The sequence below is a fragment of the Rhinopithecus roxellana genome, chromosome 12, assembly GCF_007565055.1.
Source record: "Rhinopithecus roxellana isolate Shanxi Qingling chromosome 12, ASM756505v1, whole genome shotgun sequence".
Taxonomy (NCBI): domain Eukaryota; kingdom Metazoa; phylum Chordata; class Mammalia; order Primates; family Cercopithecidae; genus Rhinopithecus; species Rhinopithecus roxellana.
In genome coordinates, this window is record NC_044560.1 from 45,071,281 (window position 1) to 45,097,319 (window position 26,039).

Here is a 26,039-nt window from a genome sequence, read left to right on the forward strand (position 1 = left end):
CAGAATTGCTTATCCAAAAATGTATATTTGAAGACTTAATGCTCTCAGATTAGCATAATTACTGGTATCCCTCTGGTTCTGCTTTTCTCCATATCCAAAAAGTCTTCATCGCTCGGAAGACTCTCACCAACATTAATTAAAGAAATGGGCAAAACTATAAAATGACCTGGGGGAATTAGGGCTGCTGAGGGTCAGGTAGTCTCAGGCTAGCCAAAAGACCAGCCACAAATCATAGTGCATTTGCAAAAACAAACAAAGGCAGTAATAATACTCCAGTGCCCTTTTTTCCAAAGAGATCAAAGCTATAGGCAAAAAGTGAAGGCAATTCAGTGAAAGGAAAAGGGCTGGCAGGAGAGAACTGGGCAAAGCAGTTTCAAACTCCGAGGGGAATAAGAGGGAACTGAGGGGAATAGAGACATTCCACCAGAAGTACTAAGAGGCTATGAAAAGCACTGGCCACTCTCCTTGTCCCTCAGACCAGGGTCCCCTACTGGTCCATGGCCTGTTAGGAACCTGGCTGCACAGCAGGAGGTGAGCTGCGGGCAAGTGAGCAACGTTTCATCTGTATTTACAGCTCCTCCCCATCACTTGCATTACCACCTGAGCTCCACCTCCTGTCAGATCAGTGGTGGTATTAGATTCACATACGAGCGAACCCTATTGTGAACTGCACATGTGAGGGATCTAAGTTGCACGCTCCTTATGAGAGTCTAATGCCTGATGACCTGGCACTGTCTCCCGTCACCCCCAGATGGGATCACCTAGTTGCAGGAAAACAAGCTCAGGGCTCCCACTGAGTCTACATTATGGCGAGTTATATAATTATTTCATTATATATTACAACAGAAATAAAGTGCACAATAAATGCAATGTGCTTGAATCATCTCCAAACCACCACCACCACCCCTGTCTGTGGAAGAACTGTCTTCCACAAAACTGGTCGCTAGTGCTAAAAAGGATAGGGACCACCGCCTTAAGCAGCCTGAATAGCTGCATTAAAAGAGGTGCCTGAGGCCGGGCGTGGTGGCTCAAGCCTGTAATCCCAGCACTTTGGGAGGCCGAGACGGGCGGATCACGAGGTCAGGAGTTCGAGACCATCCTGGCTAACACGGTGAAACCCCGTCTCTACTAAAAAATACAAAAAACTAGCCGGGCGAGGTGGCTGGCGCCTGTAGTCCCAACTACTCGGGAGGCTGAGGCAGGAGAATGGCGTAAACCCGGGAGGCGGAGCTTGCAGTGAGCTGAGATCCGGCCACTGCACTCCAGCCTGGGCGACAGAGCGAGACTCCGTCTCAAAAAAAAAAAAAAAAAAAAAAAAAAAGAGGTGCCTGAAATGATATGCAACAAATCAAGAAAGGAGTATGTGCAAGAACAGGGGAAGCTGTTTTAAGGGGTTGCTCCAATCTGAGATTTTGATGAATGAGTTTGCTTTTCTGGTTGCCAGAGGGCACAGACGGTACCCATGTCTCTCTAGAGTTCCAGGCCAACTCTTCCATGGAAATAAAAGCAGAAGGGCATTTCTGCCCCTGGCCTGATTCAAGCAGGCCCCAGAGCAGCTGCCTGACTCCCAAAAGCTAAAATGTTCACAGAAACTATTTGGATGTTGCTAACTCAGTAATCCAAAACAGCATGCAAAATAATAGGTCAGATGTAAAACACAAAGGAGATAAACAACGAATTGGCAACAGAAGAAGCAGATAGGGGAAAAAATTATGATTCAGAGCCACATGGACTGTGAAGGTTTCACTGAAAAGCTAAGCATGTGAGCTTATATCAACCCACAGACTAGCAACTAAGTAGGAAGAAAAAATAGCTCATGACCTTATGTGACTATATCTTCCAGAGTGAAACAAATATGACTTCTATTTAAAGTAATAAATATGTTTTTCTTTGTCTTTGTTGGACTTTTCAACCCTCAATATAAATGTGGGTCTAAATCAATGCACTTAGACAGAGAAAAGTGCATGTGATCATCATGCTAGGTTATTTATTTATTTATTTATTTTTATTTATTTATTTATTTTGAGATGGAGTCTCGCTCTGTCCCCCTGGCTGGAATGCAGTGGCGTGATCTCGGCTCACTGCAAGCTCCACCTCCGGGGTTCACGCCATTCTCCTGCCTCAGCCTCCCGAGTAGCTGGGACTACAGGCGCCCACCACCATGCCCAGCAATTTTTTTTTTTTTTGTACTTTTAGTAGAGACGGGGTTTCACTGTGTTAACCAGGATGGTCTCCATATCCTGACCTCATGATCTGCCTGCCTCAGCCTCTCAACGTGCTGGGATTACAGGCGTGAGCCACCATGCCTGGCCTCATCATGCTGGTTTTTAATGGGCCATTCACTCGGCCACAAAGCTTTGAGGGCCACAGACTGTCCATCAGCATAATTCCACAAACGTTTATTGAGCATCTACTCAGTGCCAGCCCTTGTGCTAGGTAGGCACGACAGGGGGTACAAATAAGTGGGCAGGACACCAGTGCCCTTCTAGTGCTTACACTATAATAGGTAAGGGCACACATACATGTAAAACCAACTATACTGAAGTCAGTATGTGTGAAATGCTAGAAGGCACTCATTCATTCTATTCATTCATTCAATCAATATTTATTGAATGTCTGCTACGTGCTGGGTACCCAGTTGTGAGCAATGTGTGGAATTGGCGGAAGGTTTCTGGGAGAAGGGAGCATTTAAATGTGTGTTACCACTACATACACCATTGCTAAACAAATGAAAATTCTCCAACTCCCTAAAACTTACCATTTTGTTTTCCCAAATAAAACATGCTCCCCTATTTAGCTCTTTCCATGAAGCACACTGAGCTGAACCTTAAGGAAGAGAATTTTTTAAAGTGCACTTCTAATGATGAGTACCTTTCGTTTTCTAAATCACATAAACAGCTTAAAAGGTTTGATAACCAACTTTTTTTTCTTTTGCCATTTGTTTCTATCTTGAAGACCCCTCTCCAAAATTGGTATCTGTCTCTTTTATTTTAAAAAGTGGTGGGAAGCACCTAACAGCACTCAGAAGCAATGGGGCATGGTGGGAAGGCTTTAGAACCAGACACCCTGGAGTTGGACCCTGTGCTCAATGCCTTACCAGCTCTGTGACCTCAGCAAGTAACTTAGCCTCTCTGGGCTCAGCTCCTTCATCTATAAACTAGGATCAATAATTCCTCCCTCACAGTGGGTGGTTTTGAGGACTAAAGGAGGTAATAAAAATAAAGCTCTTAATAAAGTGCTCAACACATATAAAGCTTCATAGATGGTAGTTATATTTTTAATAGCATTTTAAACACTCAAGTTGTATTATGGGAAATAATCCTCTTAAGTACTGCCTGTTTCATAGGTAGCACTGTTCTTATTTTATTTATAGGGAAACTGGAACCTGAAGTATGTCATAAAAAGTTTGCTGTCAAATTACATATTCAACAAATTCCGATTTCCTACCCATCCATTCATTTGTTCAATCAAAACTTACTGAACACCTTCAATGTCCCCAGCCCTCCTGGAGTTTATGATCTAGGACAGGGGTTAGTTAGCAAAATGCTTCTATAAAGGGCTAGCTAGTAAATATTTTTACCTTTGCAGGCCACATGATCCCTGTTACAACTACTCAACTCTGACATGATAGCATGGAAGCAGTCACAGACGATGTATAAATGCATGTGGGTGAATGTGTTCCAATAAAACTTTATTGGTAAAAACAGGCCCCAGGCCAAATTTGGCCTGCAGGCCTTAGTTAGCCAACTCCAGCACTTTGGGAGGTCGAGGTGGGTGAATCAAGAGGTCAGGAGTTCAAGACCAGCCTGGCCAACGTGGTGACCAAGGAGGGTGGATCAAGAGGTCAGGAGTTCAAGACCAACCTGGCCAACATGGTGAAACCCCATCTCTACTAAAGATACAAAAAAGTAGCCGGGCGTGGTGGCACATGCCTGTAATCCCAGCTACTGGAGACGCTGAGGCAGGAGAATCGCTTGAACCCAGGAGGCAGAGGTTGCAGTGAGCGGAGATCGCACCATTGCACTGCAGCCTGGGGGACAGGGCAAGACTCCATCTCAAAAAAAAAAAAAAACAAAACAAAACAACAACAACAAAAAACCTCTGGTTTTATTATTTCCCAAAAGCCTTTTTTAGCTTATTGGACTTGATTCCAATCTGGACCTAAGGACACAGAGCCCAAGGTGAGGCAGCTCTTCTTCTCACACCCACCTCCTGAGCCACCCAGACCTTTCTAGATCATATGCACTCACTGAGTATACAGGGAAAACTCAAAACAGGCCAGAAAGGGGAGTGGAAACTTAGCTTATCAGCTTCATAAGAAACACTGAGTCTCTGAATGTTTTTACCACATAGATGAGGAAACAGAAAAAAGAAGTGGCATTCCATGTTCACCAAGGAACTAGCAGAATTATACTTCCAGCCAACCACACCTCCAGTCCCGGAGGCCAGGGTCCTTCCTGCTACATCTCAGTGTCGGAAGGAGAAAAAAAAGACGGAGTAAGGAGTTTCCCTATAAGGTCTACCAAAATCAGCTGCCCACAGAAGCTTGCAACATTTGGGCACAAGGACAGGCTACTAGTCTCTCCTTCACCAAGTGGGGTTTGTGACAACTCACTCCCCTGACAAAACACAAAATTTTGATCTCAAAAGTAACATAAACATCTGGCCCAATTTCTCATAATCAGCTGCCTATGTGACAATTTTAGGGAATCTGATCATTAACTCCTCTTCAATCAGGGGCTGTCCAGCACAGGCAGCTCAGCTCCTGGATGCTCCGAGTCTGACTTTTCAGGCACTGCCCCAAACTGTGTGAAAAATGTTTCTTTCTCTGTGTGTGCAGCCCACTTTAAAGGAAAAGGTGCTTAGAGCATACAACTATAAACAGATGAGTATGAACTTAACGTTTTGCCACTCTCCCTATTCCATATTCACCCAAGTTAAATCAAATTATATATTAACCTCAATCCCACAGTTTTCTACAGTTGGTTGGGTCTGTATCCTCTCAGTACTTCCTGTCTCTCTTAGGGTCAGTTTCCAGGCAAAATTCAGGTCTTTGATGTCCCTGCAGAACCTGGGGGAGACCAGATAGTCCATGTGAGTTCCTGGGTTCCGCCTTCAGGAGTTCTGGCCTTTTTGACAAGCCTGTCTTTCTTTATCATTTGTAGTTATTTTCCTACAGAGACGTTATTTACTTCCTAAAAGATTAAGTTTAGGTCTGCAGACTAGCAAGCATATCAGGCCATTTGTGATCCAGTATTATTTCCCAAAATAGCCTCCATGGGCCTCCCAAAACCCTTGTTCCAGCTAAATGAGCCATCCCCTAGAGGCATCGTGTTTCACACCTCCATGCCTTTGCATACGTGGATACCTTCATCTGGTCTACCCTTTCCTCCCTTATTCCTGGCAATCACCTTCAAGATCCTTCAATATCCAGCTCAAATACCATCTTTTCTGTGAAGACTTCTCTGATGTCCTCAGGACAGTTAATCTGTTCCTCTTTTCCAAAACCACAAGCCTTTACACCACTTAAGGCATTACATTACATTATTTAGATTATATGTGTGTTTCCCCCTCCTGCCTAGCAGTTCATTAAAGGCTGAAGTGTGTCTCTTCATCTCCAGAACTCAACACTGGTTCTGGACACACAGTTAAGTAAAGAAATGATGCGTGCCTTCTACCGCTATGTAACTCCCCAATGCACATAAGAGATGCAGGGCTAGACAACTTGGAAGCCATCAACAAAAAAGAGGAAAGAGAACACCTTAGAATGTTCCCAAAAATATCTTTTTCTTCCTCTGGCTGTTTCCCAAGAAGCAACATTCCTCCCCCAAATCAACCCAAAGGCTTTGTGACCAAATCCATTCATTTGCCGATAATTTCCCAACACACCTATAAAATGAACATATGCACTAAATTCTCAAAATGGGTTTCTCGTTTCTTATTGGAATACACTTTTCCTGAGAAGGACAATGTTTTTCCTTCCCCTACACAAACACCTGGCCTTTAAACTCCGTTGAACCTGGGCACGCTGCCTGCATCCAGCCTGCTCGTTGTGTTGGAATCCAAGGGCTGGTGACTTAAACCACTGATAAGTTTACTTTGTTTTATGAAATTTCTCTGGTAAAATGAGTTCCACAGAATTGAATTCCATGTATCTTCTTTGCCAACATGTCAGTGCACTTTCTTTGATCTTCTTGTGTGCCTTGCTTTAAGAAAATCCAAAACCTAAAATGTTAAATGTCCAACGTATTCTTGACTTTGGAAAGGTGTGGAAGATTATTTTTGTTTGCAAAGATTTTCTGACACAGATATTTTCAGGATCCCATATCCACTGCCTGAAGTGACATATATTCAAGAGCAGCTTTCTTTCTTGAATCAAAAGGAGAAACACTCGATTCTTAAAACTTGGCCTTTTCATGGTCTCTCTGCTTAGATGCCACACTGGAAGTAGACTCACGTTTGCTTAAGCGTCCTCCCTAGACAGAGATAAGGACAATGCTTCAACTCTGGACTTCTTTGAAACTCTCCGTTCCCCAGAGTAACAAGTACAATGTATATGTGATACACAAGATGCTAATTTAAACCGAATTTGGAAGCAGACTATGTATTTCAGACCCACTGTTTTGGAATCTCTTTAGCAATTAAATATAGAGGCTCCAGGTATCTCCTATTGCTCTTCCAGGGAAACATTCTGTCTTATTCTCCCGCTTTGCTCCCAATACTCACCACAGATGTTCTATATGGCATTCATTACTCTGTGGGTCACTCATCAGTTTATCTCTTCATCTCCCTCTTGATGGCAGAGAGCTCATTTATGGGATTCCCTGGTACCGAGCATTGCTGGTGCACAGAAGTACTTAAGTATTTGCTGAGGGTTTCTGACTGCCCTGACACTACCTTTTCCACATCACCTACAGACTATGGGATTGCCATGCCTTGCCTGGAATTGGCTATGGCCCCAAAGAAAGCATTTACAACACTGAAGCACGAGGTGGCCTCAGCATCAACATCCATCCCATTGTAGACAGTTCCAAATGGCCATGAATCAAGTTGTGTGACAAGATGACTACATCTAGCCCCAAAGTCCACACTGATAATTATCTATTCTTTTGAAAACATGTTGTCTTCCCAAAATCTGGTTCAACTAGGATAAGAAGTACATCTCTTCTTGGCAATACTCAAATTAGGTGGCTTACATTCTTTAAAAAAAAAAAAAAAATCAAAACTAATTTTCCTATATGTGACTGCTGACAGGTACTATAGATTGGTTCACTCATTCCTTCTTTTTCCTACCCCTTTTCTGCCTTCTTCATGTGCAGTGATTGGAAAATAAAACTCACATCCACAGCCTCCTTGCAGCCAGAGAGACCCACATGACACATTTCTGTCCAATGAAATACGGTGAAAGTCACTTGGAAAACCTCCTTTCTCAATATAAATGTATGCACTGACCACTATTAAAGCTGCGCAATAAGGGAAGGCAGAAATTCATTCATCCATTTAACAGACATTTACCAATACCTCCTGAATTGAACAGAATACAGACTAGGCAGCCATAACAAGTGCCTTTTGTACCCAAAGGTAGAAAAGTTTAAACAAGATAGAAGTATATTTGTCTCTCATGTAAATGTTACTTCACAAATAAAAACAGTTCAGTTATTCGGTCTAGGGTTATGGCGACAGCTCAGCAAGGACGAGGACCCAGGCTCCTTCGACTTTGTTGCCCTGCCATCCCAAAAGTGTGACCTTTATTCATATGGTCAAAGATGGCTCACATGTGCTCCAGCCCAACAGGAGAAAAAGGAGATGGCCCACTGCTTTCCTTTGAAAGCACAAGTTGGAAGTTACAATTATCACCTCTGTTTATGCCTCTTTCACCTGAATCTCACATGACCATATTCTGCTGCAAGGAAGACTGGCAAACATGCCAGCCTATTACTATAGGAGGAGGAGGAGAAAGTGGAAGAAAGAGAGGAAGAGTAGGAGTTGGAGGAAGAGGAAGAAAAAGAGAAGGAGGGGGAAAACTACTATTAATACTATTACTACAACTACCACTAAAAATAATAATATTGGGAAGAACAAGTAGCAGCCTCTGCTACACTTCAATATGCCAGGTACAGTGCTGGATAGACATGAATACATTTCAGTCCCTCCCCTCAAGAAGCTCAGTTATTACTATGAGCTGAAAAGTGTCCATGCATCTTTGTATCTCCAGAGACCAGCATAGATCCCTGCACTCTATTTACCAAATACTGATGCCAATCAGCAGCAACAATAAATATTCCGCCCCCCACCCCACGACCAATATGCACCCGGTACTGAACTGTAACTTGAGAAACAACCATGCGTAGGGCATCATCCCTGCCTTCAGGAGTGCCCAGTCTACACAAGGAGACAAGGTGGTACCTACACATGGAAATATGACATAACACAAAATTGCAAAGCCCTGTGCCAAGTGAGGGAAATCTCTCTAAAGCCTGGGACAGCCAGAAATGGCCCTGGATGAGGAAGAATGTCATCACTTGGCTCATGTCAGCAGGACAGATCTCAGATGAGATGCTGGGGTATGTGAAGGCAGGGCAATGAAAAGAGAGAGGCTAGCACAAACTCAGCACATGTGAGAGTCCTGCTTTGCCCACCTGAGTGGAGGAAGGCATTGTCCCCTTCTCTCATCAGACAGAAATGGTCCTAGGTAATCCTGGCTCACAGTGGCTGCTCTCCCCAGAGAGACAGGCACTGAACCTTGATTTCCCAAGCACAAACCAGCCACCCCCACCTTGCCCATCATTAGTGATTTCATGCTCCCAGTTAAAACAGCATTTCCGTAAAGCAATTTTCCCAGAAGTGGCAGAAGGGCAGAGATTAGCTGCAGGTTGCCATGGAGAGTCTCAGAAGACCATCTGTCCTGGCTGGTTTAGACTTTCATCTCCCTCGAGGTTATTTCTTAGGGTCAGATGCTCTCAAAAGTCCCTTCCAGTTTTAAGACTCTGAGAAACTAAATTAGAACCATGAGATCTAAAACCTCCTAGGACAAAACTGAGGAACACCTTGATCACATTAAGGAAGAAATCATTTATGCAAAGAACCCAGTACCATGCCCGAAAAATGATAGGCCCTCAGAAAAGTTGTTATTGTAATTTTATTAGTTTGTTTTTGTTTCTTAATTATATTCATAGCTCACCTCAATCCAGGGAGATTCTGAAATGGCTTATGATACAACAAACAGTATAGTAACAAGAAATTTTAAGTCAGGGCCTGTGAGTCTGTCAAGGAAAGAAAACTTGAAAAACAGTACAAAGATACAAAGATCACAACACTCTAAAATGTAAACTAACCCTGAGGTACAAATTTTCCTTGAGTTTCCTTGAGGCCAAAGCAAAAACAAAAACAAAACACTAAATTATTTACAAAAATTAAATAGTCTGGGCCTGGCGCTGTGACTCACGCCTGTAATCCCAGCACTTTGGGAGGCCAGGGCAGGCAGATCACGAGGTCAGGAGATCGAGACCATTCTGGCTAACACAGTGAAACCCCATCTCTACTAAAAATACAAAAAATTAGCCGGGCGTGGTGGCAGGCGCCTGTAGTCCCAGCTACTTGGGAGGCTGAGGCAGGAGAATTGTGCGAACCCAGGAGGCGGAGCTTGCAGTGAGCCAAGATTGCATCACTGCACTCCAGTCTGGGCGACAGAGCGAGACTCCATCTCAAAAACAAAAATAGTCTGACAGGCACAAACAAGCTAACAACAAAACCCCAGGAACTCAGTTCAGAATTCTGCAAAGCAGTACCCTTGTTCCAGGGAACCTGACCAGGCTATGTAACAAGTTAGGAGGAAGTCACAGAGCACAGGAGAGGGGTCCATGGATAATAAACTAAGGAGTTACTGAACTAAACAAAGTAAAACAGATTTCTTTGTTGCAGGATTTTTCCAAAACTTTAATGTGCTCATTATAAATCTCCAAAAGGGCAATAAAATATGTCTTATACAGCCAAGGAGCATTTTTATTTATTTTTTGAGACACGGTCTTGCTTTGTTGCCCAGGCTTGAGTGCAGTAGTGCAATCATAGTGCACTGAAGCCTCGAACTCCTGGGCTCAAGCAGTGCTCCCACCTCAGCCTTCCTAGTAGCTGGGACTACGGGTGCATTCCACTGCACCAGGCAAATTTTGTAAATATATTTTATAGAGACAGGATCTTGCTATGTTGCCCAGGCTGGTCATGAACTCCTGGCCTTAAAAGATCCTCCTGCTTCCACCTCCCAAAGTGGCTGGAATTACAGGCATGAGCTACCATACCCAGCCTGTAATGAAGCATCTTATACTTTGGAATGCTTGGATCCCAAGTGGACAAATGGACAATCACCACTAAAATTCTATTCTTATCACAACTAGACATGTCAAACTTCTACTCTTTACCAAAACATCATCTTTTTGTGCTTTTTTAAAAAGATACAAGAACAGAGATCTGCATCTTCCCCTCTTTCCTCTCTTACTCTGGCTAGTTTCACTCCAGGTGATGCATTATGAGCAATCATTTAAAAACTGCATTATACTTTCTTATAGTGCATTTTATACTTTCATAGATTTGCCCACATCTTCTTTCTGTTGTCTACACGTTTCTGGAGGTAGGAAGGTTCTATATTACCATCTCCATTTTAAAAGGATGAGAAAACAAATCCCACAGAGGCTGAGCTCCAAGGTCACACTGAGCCAGTGGCTGAGCTGGTCCTGGGCCACGGGGCTTCCTGACTCCGGGCTACACCTGTGGCCAAGCCTGTCCCTCTCCCTCCTGGTTCCGTCCCCTCCCAGATCAGGTGCTGCTTTTATCTTATCATGTGTCTGCAGGTGGGTGGCAATGCTGCTGACTCTTTTTTGGCTCCATTTGGGCCCTTTTCTTTCATCCACTAATTAAATCATGCACTTTTCTTATAGGGGAGCAGAATCTTCAAAAGAGGAAAAGGAACCCTCCCTTTCAGCACATTCAGGGATTAAAGTTCATCTGGCTATGAAATACTCACCAGGGACTAAATGCATTACTGAGAGGCAACTGCTGAAAGCCAGTGACACATTAATATGAAAATGTGAAGAGCAAACGACAAGATCTCAGGCTCTAGCATTCCCAAGGTGAGGTCAAACAGCCCAGTGGCACCTCAGGGGACATTCTGATTCAGGAGCCTAGAGATAGCATCCTCTGCTGCAGTGACCTTAACAAGAAACTGGAACAAGAATGGGGTCCCTTCTTACTTAGGGGAGAGTTTGCAGCTAGGCCACAACCATTCCCCTGTGCACTGAGGTAAGCCCAGCCCCAAGCTTGTAGAAAAAGCAGCCCTGCACATGTACACCTATGCAGCAAACCTGCACATTCTGTACATGTATCCCAGAACTTGAAGTATAATTAAAAAGAAAGAAAGAATGGCAAAAAAATAATAATAATAAATAAAAAGCATCCCTGAACAGATGTCCATGCTCATCCTCATTCATACATCTTCACTGGGGTTCTTCACTGCAGAGTTCTAGGAAGGAGGCTTTACAAATAATAGAACATCCATTCAAGCACCAGGCTTTTATTTAATTTAAAATAATTATAGATTCACAGGGAGTTGTGAAAATAGCACAGAGAGGTCTCACGTACCCATCATCCAGTTTTGCCCTCTGGTAACATCTTCTATAACACTGATACAACAGAAAAATCAGGAAATCAGCACTGGTACATCCATAGGCCTTACTGAGATTGGACCAGTTTGACATGCACTCACGTGTATTTGTGTGTGTGTGTGTGTGTGTGTATGTGTGTGTGTGTGTGTGTGTGTTCTGTGCAATTTTATCACACATAGGTTCATGTAACCACCATTACAATTACAATACAGGACTGTTCCACCACCACAGAGTTGCTTCATGATCCTCCTTCACAGCCACGGTCATCCGCCTCCCAGGACGCCCCCCTCCTGAGTCCCTAACCCTGGCAACCATTAATCTGTTCTCTATTTCTTTAATTTTGTGATTTTGGGAATGTTCTATAAATATAACCTTTAGAGATTACTCAGCATAATCTCAAAAGCGTACATTTTTTAATGTCTCATTATTTTTTACCCAGTAAAACATTATTTTCACTGAGTTTTGCTGAGTCTTTGTTCACTCAGCACAGTTCCCTTTGGACCCGTCCAAGTCACTGAGTGCATCGATAGTTCACTTCTTTCTGTTGTGAAGTAGTATTCCATGGCACGGATGCAGCACAGTTTGTTCATCCGCTCACCCGCTGAAGGGCATTTGGTTTGTTTCTAGATTTTGGCTATCACAAGCAAGGCTGCCACGAACAATCCTGCACAGGCTTTTGTGTGAACATCAGTTTTCATTTCTTTGGGACAAATATCCAGGAGTACAATGGCTGGGTTATATGTCAAATCTTTTTAAAAAATATTTTTGGGCCGGGCATGGTGGCTCATGCCTGTAATCCCCACACTTTGGGAGGCCAAGGCAGGTGGATCATGAGGTCAGGAGTGTAAGATCAGCTTCGCCAGCATGGTGAAACCCCATCTCTACTAAAAATACAAAAAATTAGGCGGGCATGGTGGCATACACACCTGTAGTCCCAGCTGCTCAGGACACTGAGGCAGGAGAATTGCTTGAACCCAGCAGGCGGAGGTTGCAGTGAGCCAATATTGCGCCACTGCACTCCAGCCTGGACGACAGAGCGAGACTCCATCTCAAAAAAAAAAAAAAAATTTGATGGAGAGTTTTCTAAATACATATTTCATACCATACTTGGCTCTCTTAAATACAATGTAGATAATTGAATCTTATTTTTAATGATTTGGAGTCATTATTAGAGCCACTGAAATCTGTAAAACTATTTGTCTCGAAATTAAATGATTAAATGGCCCCAAAGTATTAGAGGCTTGGATCTCCAAGTGTTCACATGCCTGGATTTGTTACAATATTCTCCTCAAATTTCAGAGGTGTGTTTTTCAATATATGTGGTGAGTAAGCACCTGAAATATGGCTAGTCTGAGATGTGCTGTGCTGTAAAGTAATATATACACCTAATTTTAAAGACTTAGTAAAAAAAGAAGAGTGCAAAATATCACAATAAGAATTTTTATGAGGATTGCATGTTGAAATGACGATATTTTGGACTCACTGGGTTAAAGAAAATACATAATGCCATTATAATCAATTCACAAACAAGTGGTAATTTCATAGGTAACAGCAAAATCACCTTAAAGGGGTTGACATTGTCATCAGAATATCTTAAGGAATTAACACTCTTCATTCACATTTTCAACATCCATGAGGAGAAACATTAAAGCAAAATGGACCCAGGGTAACCCTGGGACTCAGTCCTCCTAAGTCCAACCTTCTCATCTGTCTATGAAGCATCCCCATCTTTGAGCCTGGTTGCCTGCCCATCTCCTGAGCTGAAGAAAGGAAAATATTCACAAGCCTGCCTTCATTACTAGGGGAAATGTTAGCTCCTGCTTTTAATTAAGCATTTTATACTGATTTTCTTCTTTGACCATAAAAGATAACCAACTGCATATTTTCTAAACGATCCATACAGATCTAATAAACAATGTTTCTCCAGTAAAAAGGCAGCTCCCACTGTCTCCCTTGTCTGCCATAAAAACTTGAGCTTTCCAATATTCATCGATTTGACAAATATTTAACGAGTGTCTCTCTGATTTGTCCCAGGCTCAATGTGCTGGACATTGAAGATACACATGAGAATTAAACACCATTCCTCCTTACCTAGATCTCACAGTCCAGAGAGAGAGACAAACATATAAACAAATCATCCCAAAAGTGACAGTAGCTGTTTAAAAACAAAACAAAACAAAAAAAACAGGAGAGGAAAAATGGGTGTTTTTTTCCTCCTCCTGAGTCAAATGCAAAACCATAATCCATTTCCAGTTTGAAGGAACTAAGAGCTATACACAAATGGGGAAAAAAGCAGAATTGCACAATATTCCTGAAATACACTGTGGTTAACAATCAGCCATACAGACACTGTGACAGGCACGCTCCTAGGCACTCAAGTGACAACATGGACTTCTATCACCAAGGAGGTTCCAGTGGCCACACAGGCCGGGCGCGGTGGCTCAAGCCTGTAATCCCAGCACTTTGGGAGGCCGAGACGGGCGGATCACGAGGTCAGGAGATCGAGACCATCCTGGCTAACACGGTGAAACCCCGTCTCTACTAAAACATACAAAAAAACTAGCCGGGCAAGGTGGCGGGCGCCTGTAGTCCCAGCTACTCGGGAGGCTGAGGCAGGAGAATGGCGTGAACCCGGGAGGCGGAGCTTGCAGTGAGCTGAGATCCGGCCACAGCACTCCAGCCTGGGCGGCAGAGCGAGACTCCATCTCAAAAAAAAAAAAAAGACACAGCTAACATTGGAGAATTTTTTAAACACTGGTAAGAGAAGTCAGACAATGTAGACCATAGCTAGGTCATGATGAGCTTTGATCCACCATGGCCACGGCAATGGGGAGCCACTGAAGATTTTTTTGAGGAAGGGAAATAACACAGTGAAAGCTGTTTGTATGTCAACTTTATAATAAGAAAAGTGACTCGAACACCTACTATGTGCCAGTCACTACTATTCCAGGGGCTTTACATGTATTATCTCTAGTTTTCCTAACAGCCTTTCAAGGTAGACATGATCGTCCCTTCTTTACAGATGAGGCAACTGAGACTCAGAAACATTAAGCAAAAGTATCTAAGGTTACGTGGCTAATAAATGATGATGCTGGGGAAGTTAATCCAGCTGTTGAATCAATAAAAGAAAGAGGTTACTAGCAGAGGAATTAACGTTAAGGCCCCTGAATAGCCTTTGAATATGAACCAAAGATGGTTCATCTCTGGACTACTTCAGAGCAGCAATAAAGTAAATAGCCACAATGTGTTAAGTGATTACTATGTGCTGGGTACTATGTGTGATCAAAGCTGGGGATGCACAGGAAACATGCAGAGCAGTTAGTGACTTGTCTGTACTCACAGGGCAAAGTGATGGGTGGGCAAGACCACAAACCACCCTGCTTACCTCCTCTCTGCAGCAGCAGACCGCATGCTGCCTGGCTCAAGCCCATGCATAATACCAGAACCCATCACAAGGGGTCAGGTCTGTGGCCTCCTCCTCCCCCAAAAACTGCAACCCCCACTGACTTGTCCCTCAGAGGCTCTTGGTCCTGTTCTAGATTATTCTAACCAAGAGTACCTACTTAAGTTGATGGGCCCAATGCAAAATAAAAAAGTGGGGCCTCTTATTGAAAATAATATTAAGAATTCCAATTTCCCCACAGAGCAGTGAATCAACCGGGGGCTCCAGTGTGGATGGTCTGTGCGGTTGCACAGGTTGCAAACCTATGAAGTTGGCTCTGATTCTAAACCAGTCCCTAGTTCTCTATATTGGTAACAATTGTATGCAGAGTGGAAAGATGTCTGACTGATTCTCAGAAAATGTCTGTTCCATTCAAATCTTCAGGATCAGGAGACCTACTGCCAAAAAGATAGCTTCTTGGCTCAATGAGAGCCAGCATGGCATGGGCTCATAAGATGAAGAACACAGCCTCTCAAAGGGACAACTTTCTCCCTTCCCAGTACATGGCTTCCAATGATTACATGGTGCAGTATTCAGTGAAAAGGGATTTGGTGGTCTGTCCTCTCAAAGGTTATCCTGAAGATAAAGAACATGGAAAAAAAAAAGACAAGACTACAATCAGTTCTGCTTTAAAAAAAACAACAAAAAAAAAAGTCCCTAAATTTAATAGGTGAAGCTTAGTAAAAATGATAACAATAACAAACATTATTTGAGTGTTTATCAATTACCAGTGACTATGCTGAATCCTTTTTAAAGATAGATATAGTCCTCACAGCAACCTGAGATGCAATATTCAAAACCATGTTCATTTGCATTCATAGAAGGGCTTGTTTCACTTGTTCAAATAGACCTGAATTTCAGGTAGAGGGAGACCAGAACAAATAAACCCTACTAATTGTTTGACCTTGGGCAAGTTCTCTTCCCTTGCTGGGCTGGATGTGCTTACCTGTAAATGGAGTTTGTGGCCTGCATGCTTTTGAAGTCCTCTGGACTCTGATAGTCTGTGATTCCCAGAGGAGGAACTCGGGAAAATTCGTGACCCTCCATTCAGCCTTCCCACACATGCTACTCCAGAGCACCAGACAGACAAACCACAAAATCAGGCACAGCAGAAAAAAGCTGGCCCCACAGCCAGGACACTGGGTTTCTAGCCCTGGATCCACCAATTACTCATAGGATGACTCGGAGCAAGTCACTTCACTGCTCCGAGCCTCAGTTTCCTTATCCATAAATTAATTAACAGATGCCTAAAGTCCTTCCTTGCAAGGCGCAGTGCCTAGCATCTAGAAAGTTCTCGGCATGTGTTAGTTGTTATCATCATCATTATTAATTATTATGCCCTCTTCCATAGTTCCCACAAACTTCAAGTAAGAAAGACCCCTTTTAATGCAAATGAACTAGAGTCATCTTCCCATTTAATAGGTTTACATTTATAATCAATTAATTAGAAAAATATAGAACATCAAAAAATCACTATGAATTGTTATTCCATTAACCAAAGCACTTTCACATATGCTTGAAAAATGTGAAACATTTTTCTTATCACCGATGATGCTGGATTCTCAAAACCCTTGCAATGATTCTGAGGAGCTGGGCTGAGGCTGACTGCTCTCTGGACCACCTGCCAGCTCAGGGCTCAGTGCATTGCCATTTCCACCTTCAGTCACGTGGACTCTGCAACTCCTCCTCTCCTCTCCCCACCGCTGCCCTTACCACACTGTCAAGGCCCGAAACACAAAGGAGGCAAAAGGAAGAAATATGTATATCTAGCACTGGAACTGAATGTATGATTGCTTGTGCCTGTTTCTGCCTTTAAACCCTTTTTTCTCACAAAGTACAAACTTTTGAAGGGTAAGAGATGATACACTCATTTTATGTAGAATGTTTGATGCAGTCTTGGATAAATTCTTCATAACCATATTTTAACATGCATTTGGAAAAAAACACAAAATAATGCACTATTAGAGGAGGAATAGTTCTTTAAAGCCATGGTTCTTTAATTTGCATATAAATCACCTGGGATCATGTTAAAATACAGCTTCTGATCCAGTAGTTCTGGAGAGGAGCCTGAGACTCTGCATTTCTAACAAGCTCCCAGGTGATATTGACGCTGCCAGTACACAGGGCTTGGTCCAACCTTACTGCTTTGCAGATGAGAACTTGAGGATCAGAGAAGGCAAGTGTTTTGTCTGGGGCCACACAGCTAGAGGTAGGGCTAGGAGATAAACTCAAGTTTATTGACTCTCAGTCCAGAGCCATTTCTGCTATGCCCTGATGTCATCCTTTGTAGAGGGAAAAATGTTTCTGAAAAAAAAAATCCCATTGTCCTTTCCCATGTAAGACAATACTAAACACATATAAATGTGCACATATCCCCTTCGCGCCTGCGCCGTGGTTGGAAGGTCGTCCCTGTGACCGGCTTGGCGGTTGGAGCAGCTGTCGCCATGTTGTCGGTCGCAGCCCGCTCGGGCCCGTTCGCGCCCGTCCTGTCGGCCACGTCCCGCGGGGTGGTGGGCGCGCTGCGGCCCTTGGTGCAGGCCGCGGTGCCCGCCACCCCGGAGCCGCCTGTGCTGGACCTGAAGCGGCCCTTCCTCAGCCGGGAGTCGCTGAGCGGCCAGGCCGTGCGCCGGCCTTTGGTCGCCTCCGTGGGCCTCAGTGTCCCTGCCTCTGTTTGTTATTCTCACACAGACGTCAAGGTGCCTGATTTCGGTGACTACCGCCGCCCTGAAGTTTTAGATAGTACGAAGTCTTCCAGAGAGAGCAGCGAGGCTAGGAAAGGTTTCTCCCATATGGTAACTGCAGTAACTACTGTGGGTGTTGCATATGCTGCCAAGAATGCGGTCACCCAGTTCGTTTCCAGCATGAGTGCTTCTGCTGATGTGTTGGCCATGGCGAAAATCGAAATCAAGTTATCCGATATTCCAGAAGGCAAGAACATGGCTTTCAAATGGAGAGGCAAACCCCTGTTTGTGCGTCATAGAACCCAGAAGGAAATTGAGCAGGAAGCTGCAGTTGAATTGTCCCAGTTGAGGGACCCACAGCATGATCTAGATCGAGTGAAGAAACCTGAATGGGTTATCCTGATAGGTGTTTGCACTCATCTTGGTTGTGTACCCATTGCAAATGCAGGAGATTTTGGTGGTTATTACTGCCCTTGCCATGGGTCACATTATGATGCATCTGGCAGGATCAGATTGGGCCCTGCTCCTCTCAACCTTGAAGTCCCCACGTATGAGTTCACCAGTGACGATATGGTGGTTGTTGGTTAGAGACTTGGACTCAAGTCATAGGCTTCTTTCAGTCTTTATGTCACCTTAGAAGACTTATTTGAGAGCAAGCCTTCTGTACTTGAAGTTGATTTGAAATATGTAAGAATTGATGATATATTTGCAAACATTAATGTGAAGTAAATTGAATTTAATGTTGAATACTTTCAAGCATTCACTTAATAAAGCCACTGTTAAGCATTGTTATGCTCAGTCATACACTTGAAAGGTACAATGTCTTTTAGCTAATTCTAATTAAAAATTACAGACTGGTGTACAAAAAAAAAAAAAAAATGTGCACATACATCGAGGACAAAAGCTAAACTCTCTCTCTCCCAGTTTCCAGCACAGAATGTTGCAAGCAAAAGATACTCAAAATACTATGTGTCCATGGATTAATCTGACGGGGGTTTTAATGAAATGTTCTGAGTAGAGTAATGCTTTTACCTTTGTCATCTCTTTAAAGACTCCCTGCTGAGCAGCCAGCCCCCACCCCCCATCTCCAAAACTTTCTGTACTTACATACTAAGTTCCCCCTAATGGCATTTTCTAAATTAAAATTTAATTTATGGGGAGAAAGTTCAAAACAAGCTATTGTTCTAAATCAATATTGAGGCAGAAGATAAGGGGCCTTTATTCCAGTAGCGGCAGGATATTTTATGTTCCTGCATAGCCTTTGCACCAGACCATCTAAGGCACGTGAAGTGTTTGAAGAGTCGCACTTAGCAGTCTAAGTGTTCAAACAGCATTCAAAGCCTCTCTGCCCTCCCACCATTCAGAATCACTCCAAAGGGCTTCTGTGGCTTGGAACTGTATTTTCACGATCTTAAGAGTTCAAGAGAGCTAACTCCATGAGCTTGCTCAGCTCAGGCCCAAGCACATGGCAGGTCCACAATATGTCCCTGACCCACTGTCATATCCAGCACCTAGAGTCACAAGTTTTCAAGGTTTCAACAGGATTTTCCTTAAAAGGTCAGAAAACATACCCTCAAAGGAAAGAAAAAATGGCTGTTTAGACTTCTAATTATATTCTACCACTGGTTGAAACTAACAAATTCAATGCAAATACTTTGGATTTGAATCTTGCCATACTAGGAAACCAAGAGGACAGGAGAATAACACTTAAAGGCACAGCCAAGTTTTCCCCTTGCAAGAGAGAACCTCCGGCATAGCTCCAAAGCCACAAGAGCCCTCTCAGCGGGGCTTCTGATGATTTCTAACTCGAAGAATGTAATCCATCAGCCCCCTGGAGCACTAGCCTGGCCGCCAACCCTCCCATCAGAATCTTCCTGAACCTGCCCTCCCAACCATGAAGTCCGCTTCCCTGAATGCAGGGTTCCGACCTCCCTTCACTGAATGGCATTCGAGGCTCTGCACACACAGGCAGCCTCGCCTGAGGTCCACAAGTCACTGTGCAGATCTCTCTTAAGGCACGTACCAAAACAAATTCTAATTCTGCCGGTTATGATGTCTCTCCACCCACCCCATATGACTGCACCCTGCCACTACCACCAGTTTCATGAGTGCAGGATCCCCTAGAAAGTGGATAACGTTCTGGACCCTATATAACCCAGCACAGTCCCAGGCATGCAGTCAGGACTTACAAAATGAGACCTATTATTCTTACATCATATTGATATGCTCCCTCCACTGTTCCCTTCTTGCTTGCTGCTTCCTCAGTGGGCTTCCTAAAACAATTTTAGGGCTAGAAGGGGCAGTCAAGCCACCGCATTTTACAGATGAGGAAACTGAAGAAGACCTTCAGGTGCTTCCATCACTGTGGCCCTGCTAGCAGTCTAGCTGGAGAGCCGCCCTCTGGCCTCTGATGACTGGTCCTGAGCTCCTCCTCTGCACCCAGCCAGCAGGGCACAGCAGGCCACCACCAGTGAGAGAAAGAAGCTGGTTTCTTCGTGGCCTAGTGCTGGAGGCCGGGGAAGCCAGTTTCGACACCAGACTCGGGTACTGAGGAATTCAGGGTAGTTATTTCTGATCAAGGCCAGAGTGGGCCTCAGGTTCCTCGCCTGGAACATGGTCATCTGAGCTCTTGTTGATGGACAGCTCACCAAGCACACTCAGGACATGCCAGTGTCCGTCAGTATTATCTGATTTTGCCCTCACCAAAAGGTAATGAGGTAGATATGATTAGTACCCCAATTTTTACAGATGGGGAAACCGAGGCTTTGAGATTTGCCTAAAATCACAGTTAGTTGAATGGGTTTGGCTGACTCTCAGAGCCAGTATTTTAACTTTGGTCACATTAGCTTTGTCAGAAGCCCCTATGGCCCTAGAAAGCGGTGACAGTGAGGATATCCTTCACTGACAGCAGATGGGAGGCTCACCCTGTGCTTCCTGGTTCCCCAGCAACCAGAGCCCTTGCCTTTACCTAACTGCATTAGCAGTAGTTCTACCTAATCCTAGGTGCACACAACGGAGACAGAAGTCTTTCCCTGGGGGGTCTGCTTCTCCTGAGATTAGCCACAGTCCCCAGGAGGCTGTTATCCCAACCCCAGTGGGGAGGGCAGCACAGCCAAGATGGAGCTTACTGCAGAAAGCCACTGTTGTGCTGGGGAAAACAAAGCTCAGACTGGATGGCTCGGCTGTGATCACAGGCACCAGATGTGCCGGCTACACGGGTACACACCTGCCAGTCATCAGCAAGTGACCGCTGAAGCAACCACCACTTCTTTCTGGAGGTCCTGGGAAGGATATCAGCAAGCATTCCAAATAAAAAAACATACCCTGAGCTTCTCCTAAGGGCATTCCCTAGAGCAAGCACCCAGGTCCCTGTCTCATTCACCATTGTATTCCCAGCACCCAGCATTGTGCCTGGCACATAGTAGGTGTTCATCGATCATTTGGTTAACTTTTTTTATTGACACATAAAAGATGTACATATTTTCAGAGCCCATGTGATATTTTGGTACATTCATAGAAAGCATAAAGATCAAATCAGGGTAACTGGGATAGCCATAATGTTATGCTAGGAACATTCTAATTATTCTCTTCAAGCTATTTTGAAATATACAACAGATTATTGTTAACTGTCATCACCCTACTGCCAATCAATCATTTGATTGACAAATGAGCCTACCATCGCCATCGTGGTATAAGCCAACGATGCCTTACCAGATTTGAGAATGAGTATCCAGGCTCACCATCAATTATGAAGTTTGGGATAACTTCCTTCACCTGAGTTTTTCCATTCTGTAGCCCCAAATAATAATACCCATCTCACCTAATCCACTAGGATTTAGCCATTCAGCCCACAAGACTCTGGGATAGATGCATAGAATAATTTTAAAGGGTAGCACTATTTGAGGCCACTTACTTTTTTGCCTAGATAATCTACACAATGTGAAATCAGAGAAAGCTGTCATAAGATTCTGGGTCTGGGACACACACATGTATGTTTATTGCAGCACTATTCACAATAGCAAAGACTTGGAACCAACCCAAATGTCCATCAGTGATAGACTGGATTAAGAAAATGTGGCACATATACACCATGGAATACTATGCAGCCATAAAAAAGGATGAGTTCACGTCCTTTATAGGGACATGGATGCAGCTGGAAACCATCATTCTCAGCAAACTATCGCAAGAACAGAAAACCAAACACCGCATGTTCTCACTCATAGGTGGGAATTGAACAATGAGAACACTTGGACACAGGAAGGGGAACATCACACACTGGGGCCTGTTGTAGGGTGGGAGAAGGGGGGAGGGATAGCATTAGGAGAAATAACTAATGTAAATGATGAGTTAACGGGTACAGCACACCAACATGGTACATGTATACACATGTAACAAACCTACACGTTGTGCACATGTACCCTAGAACTTAAAGTATAATTAAAAAAAAAAAGATTCTGGGTCTGGAGATTACAGGTTTCTGGTATTGTGGAAGAGTGGACTGGGAGTTCTAGCACCTCAAGTGATTCCTTTAGAAATGTGAGAATCCTCGGCACCAACTTTATCTCACAGTCCCTTCATCTTTCAGCAAAATACTTAATTCAACCGGACACTCTAGTTAATTCACTCCCAGAGACATTAGTAGAAAACAAGTTTTCAGGAAAAGAACCAAGGAAGTTAAGTAAGTTGCAAGTTTCCATTTTTCTCTCATTCTCTCTCTTTGCAAGAGGCAAGGAATGAGAATTGATGTAAAAATAAGAAGAATAAAGTGATATTCTCATGGTGCCCTGCAGTTTGCAACACTCTTTTACTTGGATCTCTCGTTTAATATACATAATAATCCTCTGAGATTAAGAGGATTATTTATAAAATGGGCTAATAAAATGTGTAGCAGGCCAGGCCCAAACTGAGATATTTTTTCTCTCCAAACCATACACTCTTCCCTCTGTGTAGGGCTCTGACTTATACACTCCCCATGTAAATGAGAACTGCTCCCTCTTCGTATTATCTGGATGCTCGGTTTGTTCTAAGAATGCCTCATCTGTGACATGGGGGAAGGATAAAAATAGGACCTACCGAATAGGGTTGTCGAGGTGCCTGAATACTCCCTGGCACACATTATAGACTCTATAAATATTACCAGTGGTAGTAGAAGCAATTGCTGGTTGTATTGTAAACTGATAACACTCCCATTTCAAGGCATTTGCTTTGAATGCCTCCGCACTCACTGCTCCTCCCTCAGACAGTCTCGGGGTCACCCCTTCCCTTCACACAGGTCTCTCTGCTCAAATCCCTTAAGCCTAGAGGCCTCTCAGACTGCCCCATAAAACAGCACCCACCCCACCTCCATCACAAACTCTTTACTCTGCATCATTTTTCTTAGCCCTTCCTGTTATCTGCTGTCACGCATATTTCTGTATTTCCTGACTCCTCCATGACTGGGGTCTTTGTTTTGTTCACAGCTTTACCCTCAGTATCAACAATGATGCCTGCCACGTAAATATCTATTGAGTGAATAAAAAAAGGCCTCATGGATCCATTCATCAAGAAATGAAGACAAAATGGTGCTTGCTGTCTAAACTCTCGATCTCAGATAGGACTTTAGGTTTACAAGGTGACTTTATAGCCTTCATCTCCTATAATCTTTCCTAATTTTCAGGGAATGGGTTATAATTCCCATTACAGAGATAAAGAAACTAAGACATCTGGTCCCCAGAAAGGGCAGAGCAACATTCTGGGAAGACAGACGCTAGGTAAGGTCCTGAATCCCACCCCCATGCCCACATGCCATGCCCATCAATTAGCAATGAGGCATGGGGGTCTCGGCCTCTTTCTGAGTTGCTTTGGCCCTGGTGGAGCAGCTGAGGTTCAAGGGGATGGTGAGGACCGGCTTACAGAAAGGGGCCTGGGAAGTGAGTTTCATCGCTCAGTCAAGAATCAACATTACAGACAGCATAATTTTGTGAACTCATTTGTCCAAATAAACCCATACATTATTACTAATATCATTTTAAAACACATAATGGGCTCTTGTTTTAGTGCCTCCCAGACACATTTTTTCCAGTGAAGCCTCCCCTGAGTCACCTTTCCTGATTCTGCCTCCAGCATTCTAACAGGAGCCTGCATCGGCTGCTCCCTCTCCACACCTTCCAGGACCTGTGTCCAAACGCTCACTGTGTCACCATCATTGTTGTCATGCTGCCCACCAGGCCAGCCTTTGAGGTCCTAGCAGATAATCCTGTAGCCCCAACACCTGCCCAGTACCTGGCACCCAACGGACCTCCATGTGCCTGCTGACCAAGGACCACTCCTGACTCACAGCAGGTGCAAGAAATAAAACAGCCCAGGCTTCTCTCCTCCCCACCACTGCCTCAGGCTCCAAGAAACCCGAGCAAAATTTTATTAAGTTCCCCTTTCTCCTGCATGAAGGAAAGATGTCCCAGCCTGAAGCAGATGGCACTGGGAGGCTAAGGCAGAGTTGCTGTAGGAAATCCAAAGACACGGGGGCCTTTCTGGACATCTTTGCATCCAGATGGCTTGTAGGTTCAAAACTGAGAACACTTTCCCCTCTACTTATTGAGAGAAAGAAGAGAGAAAGGAAGAGCTACCCAGGGGATATTTCCCTAGTAATGAGACCTCTTTCAAAATTCCTGAGAAAAGAAAGGGAAGGGCAGAGCAACACGGAGGGAGAAAAAAGATGCTGAGGGCCAGCAGCCAGCACTCACCACCTCTGTTCCCAGCCTGCAGGTGCACCGTCCCTGCGGCATAGTGCCAGGATTTTCCACACCTTCTCTCAAACACAGTCCACATGAAAAAGGAGAAAGAGGAGGACTATAAGGGAGACTCTGAATTGGTTGCCAATTAAGAGCAGGGTGACCCTAATTTATAGCAGCAAAACCCAGTTATCATAGACTCCATGTGGGAAAACAGCCCAGCTCTGGAGCTGCTCACTGCTCTCCTGCAAACAGAACGCACAGCAGGTGTCATTTAGCCTGATTGACTTTTTCCAGGGCTGGATTCCTCAACTGTTGGAAGAGATAGCCTGGAGATTTTCAGTTGTCCAAAGACGCATTTTTAAATTCCTAGATTGTTGCACCAAGGTAAGTTGGAGTTATCTCGGCCTCTAGGAAGGAAGAACAAAGCTTAGTAAAAGTAGAATCCATTCCACAGGCCCAGGCTCAGGAGATCCAGAACCAGACCCTACCATAAGGAGCGTCCAACCCGGTGATAGAGAAGATCCCAAAAAATAGTCATTACACAAATAAATAACGACAAATTATAATGAAGGTTATTTAAGAATACAAAGTGCTAGGAGAGCACGGGAGTGGAAGTCCAATCTCACCTGTTGAGTCAGGGATGTGACATCTGAGCCAGGGTAGAAGGACTGTAGCTGATGGGTAGGGGAAAAGTGCTCCTGTGGGAGGGAACAGCCCACAAAAAGCCACCATGTGAATAGGTGCTCTATGAGACCAGAGAGGGGGTTGTAGACAGCCTGGGAGGACCTGCCTGAAAGTCACGTCAGTGGATCCTTGCTTTGAAAAATATTTAGGTGGGGCGCGGTGGCTCAAGCCTGTAATTCCAGCACTTTGGGAGGCCAAGATGGGCGGATCACGAGGTCAGGAGATCGAGACCATCCTGGCTAACACGGTGAAACCCCGTCTCTACTAAAAAATACAAAAAAAAAAAAAAAAACTAGCAGGGCTAGGTGGTGGGCGCCTGTAGTCCTGGCTACTCAGGAGGCTGAGGCAAGAGAACGGCTTAAACCCAGGAGCCGGAGCTTGCAGTGAGCTGAGATCCGGCCACTACACTCCAGCCTGGGCGACAGAGCAAGACTCTGTCTCAAAAAAAAAAAAAAAGAAAAATATTTAATGCGTGTCTCTTTGATTTGTGCCAGGCTCAATGTGCTGAACACTGAAGATATGCATGAGAATTAAACACCATTCCTCCTCACCCAGATCTCACAGTGCAGAGGGAGAGACAAACATATAAACAAGTAATCCTAAAAGAGAGTGAAGAGAGTGACAGTGCCTGTTTAAAGACAAAAAAAAAAAAAAAAAAAATGGAGAGGAAGGATGGGTGGTTTTTCCCTCCTCCTGATTCAAATGCAAAACCACAATCCACTGTTGTGCCCCTACCCTCCTACTCCTCCACTCTGTTTCTTTAGGTCTTAATTTCCTGGCACCCTGTTAACCTGCCAGCTTCCTTCTAGATATCATGTCTCTTTCTCTGTCCCTCTTTGCCATGTTCACACTGACTTATTTGCAC

General features: G+C 44.1%; 2 protein-coding genes across 2 annotated transcripts in view; one reads left to right on the forward strand and one right to left on the reverse strand.

The window, feature by feature from the left end:
• Positions 1-26,039, reverse strand: part of ROR1 (receptor tyrosine kinase like orphan receptor 1) — a 429,604-nt gene that overhangs the window by 388,273 nt on the left and 15,292 nt on the right. The window lies entirely within an intron of this gene.
• Positions 17,476-18,642, forward strand: LOC104668069 (cytochrome b-c1 complex subunit Rieske, mitochondrial-like). Its single transcript, XM_010370705.2, has one exon. It carries the CDS (start codon positions 17,541-17,543, stop codon positions 18,363-18,365), a length of 825 nt encoding a protein of 274 aa, XP_010369007.1. The 5' UTR covers positions 17,476-17,540; the 3' UTR covers positions 18,366-18,642.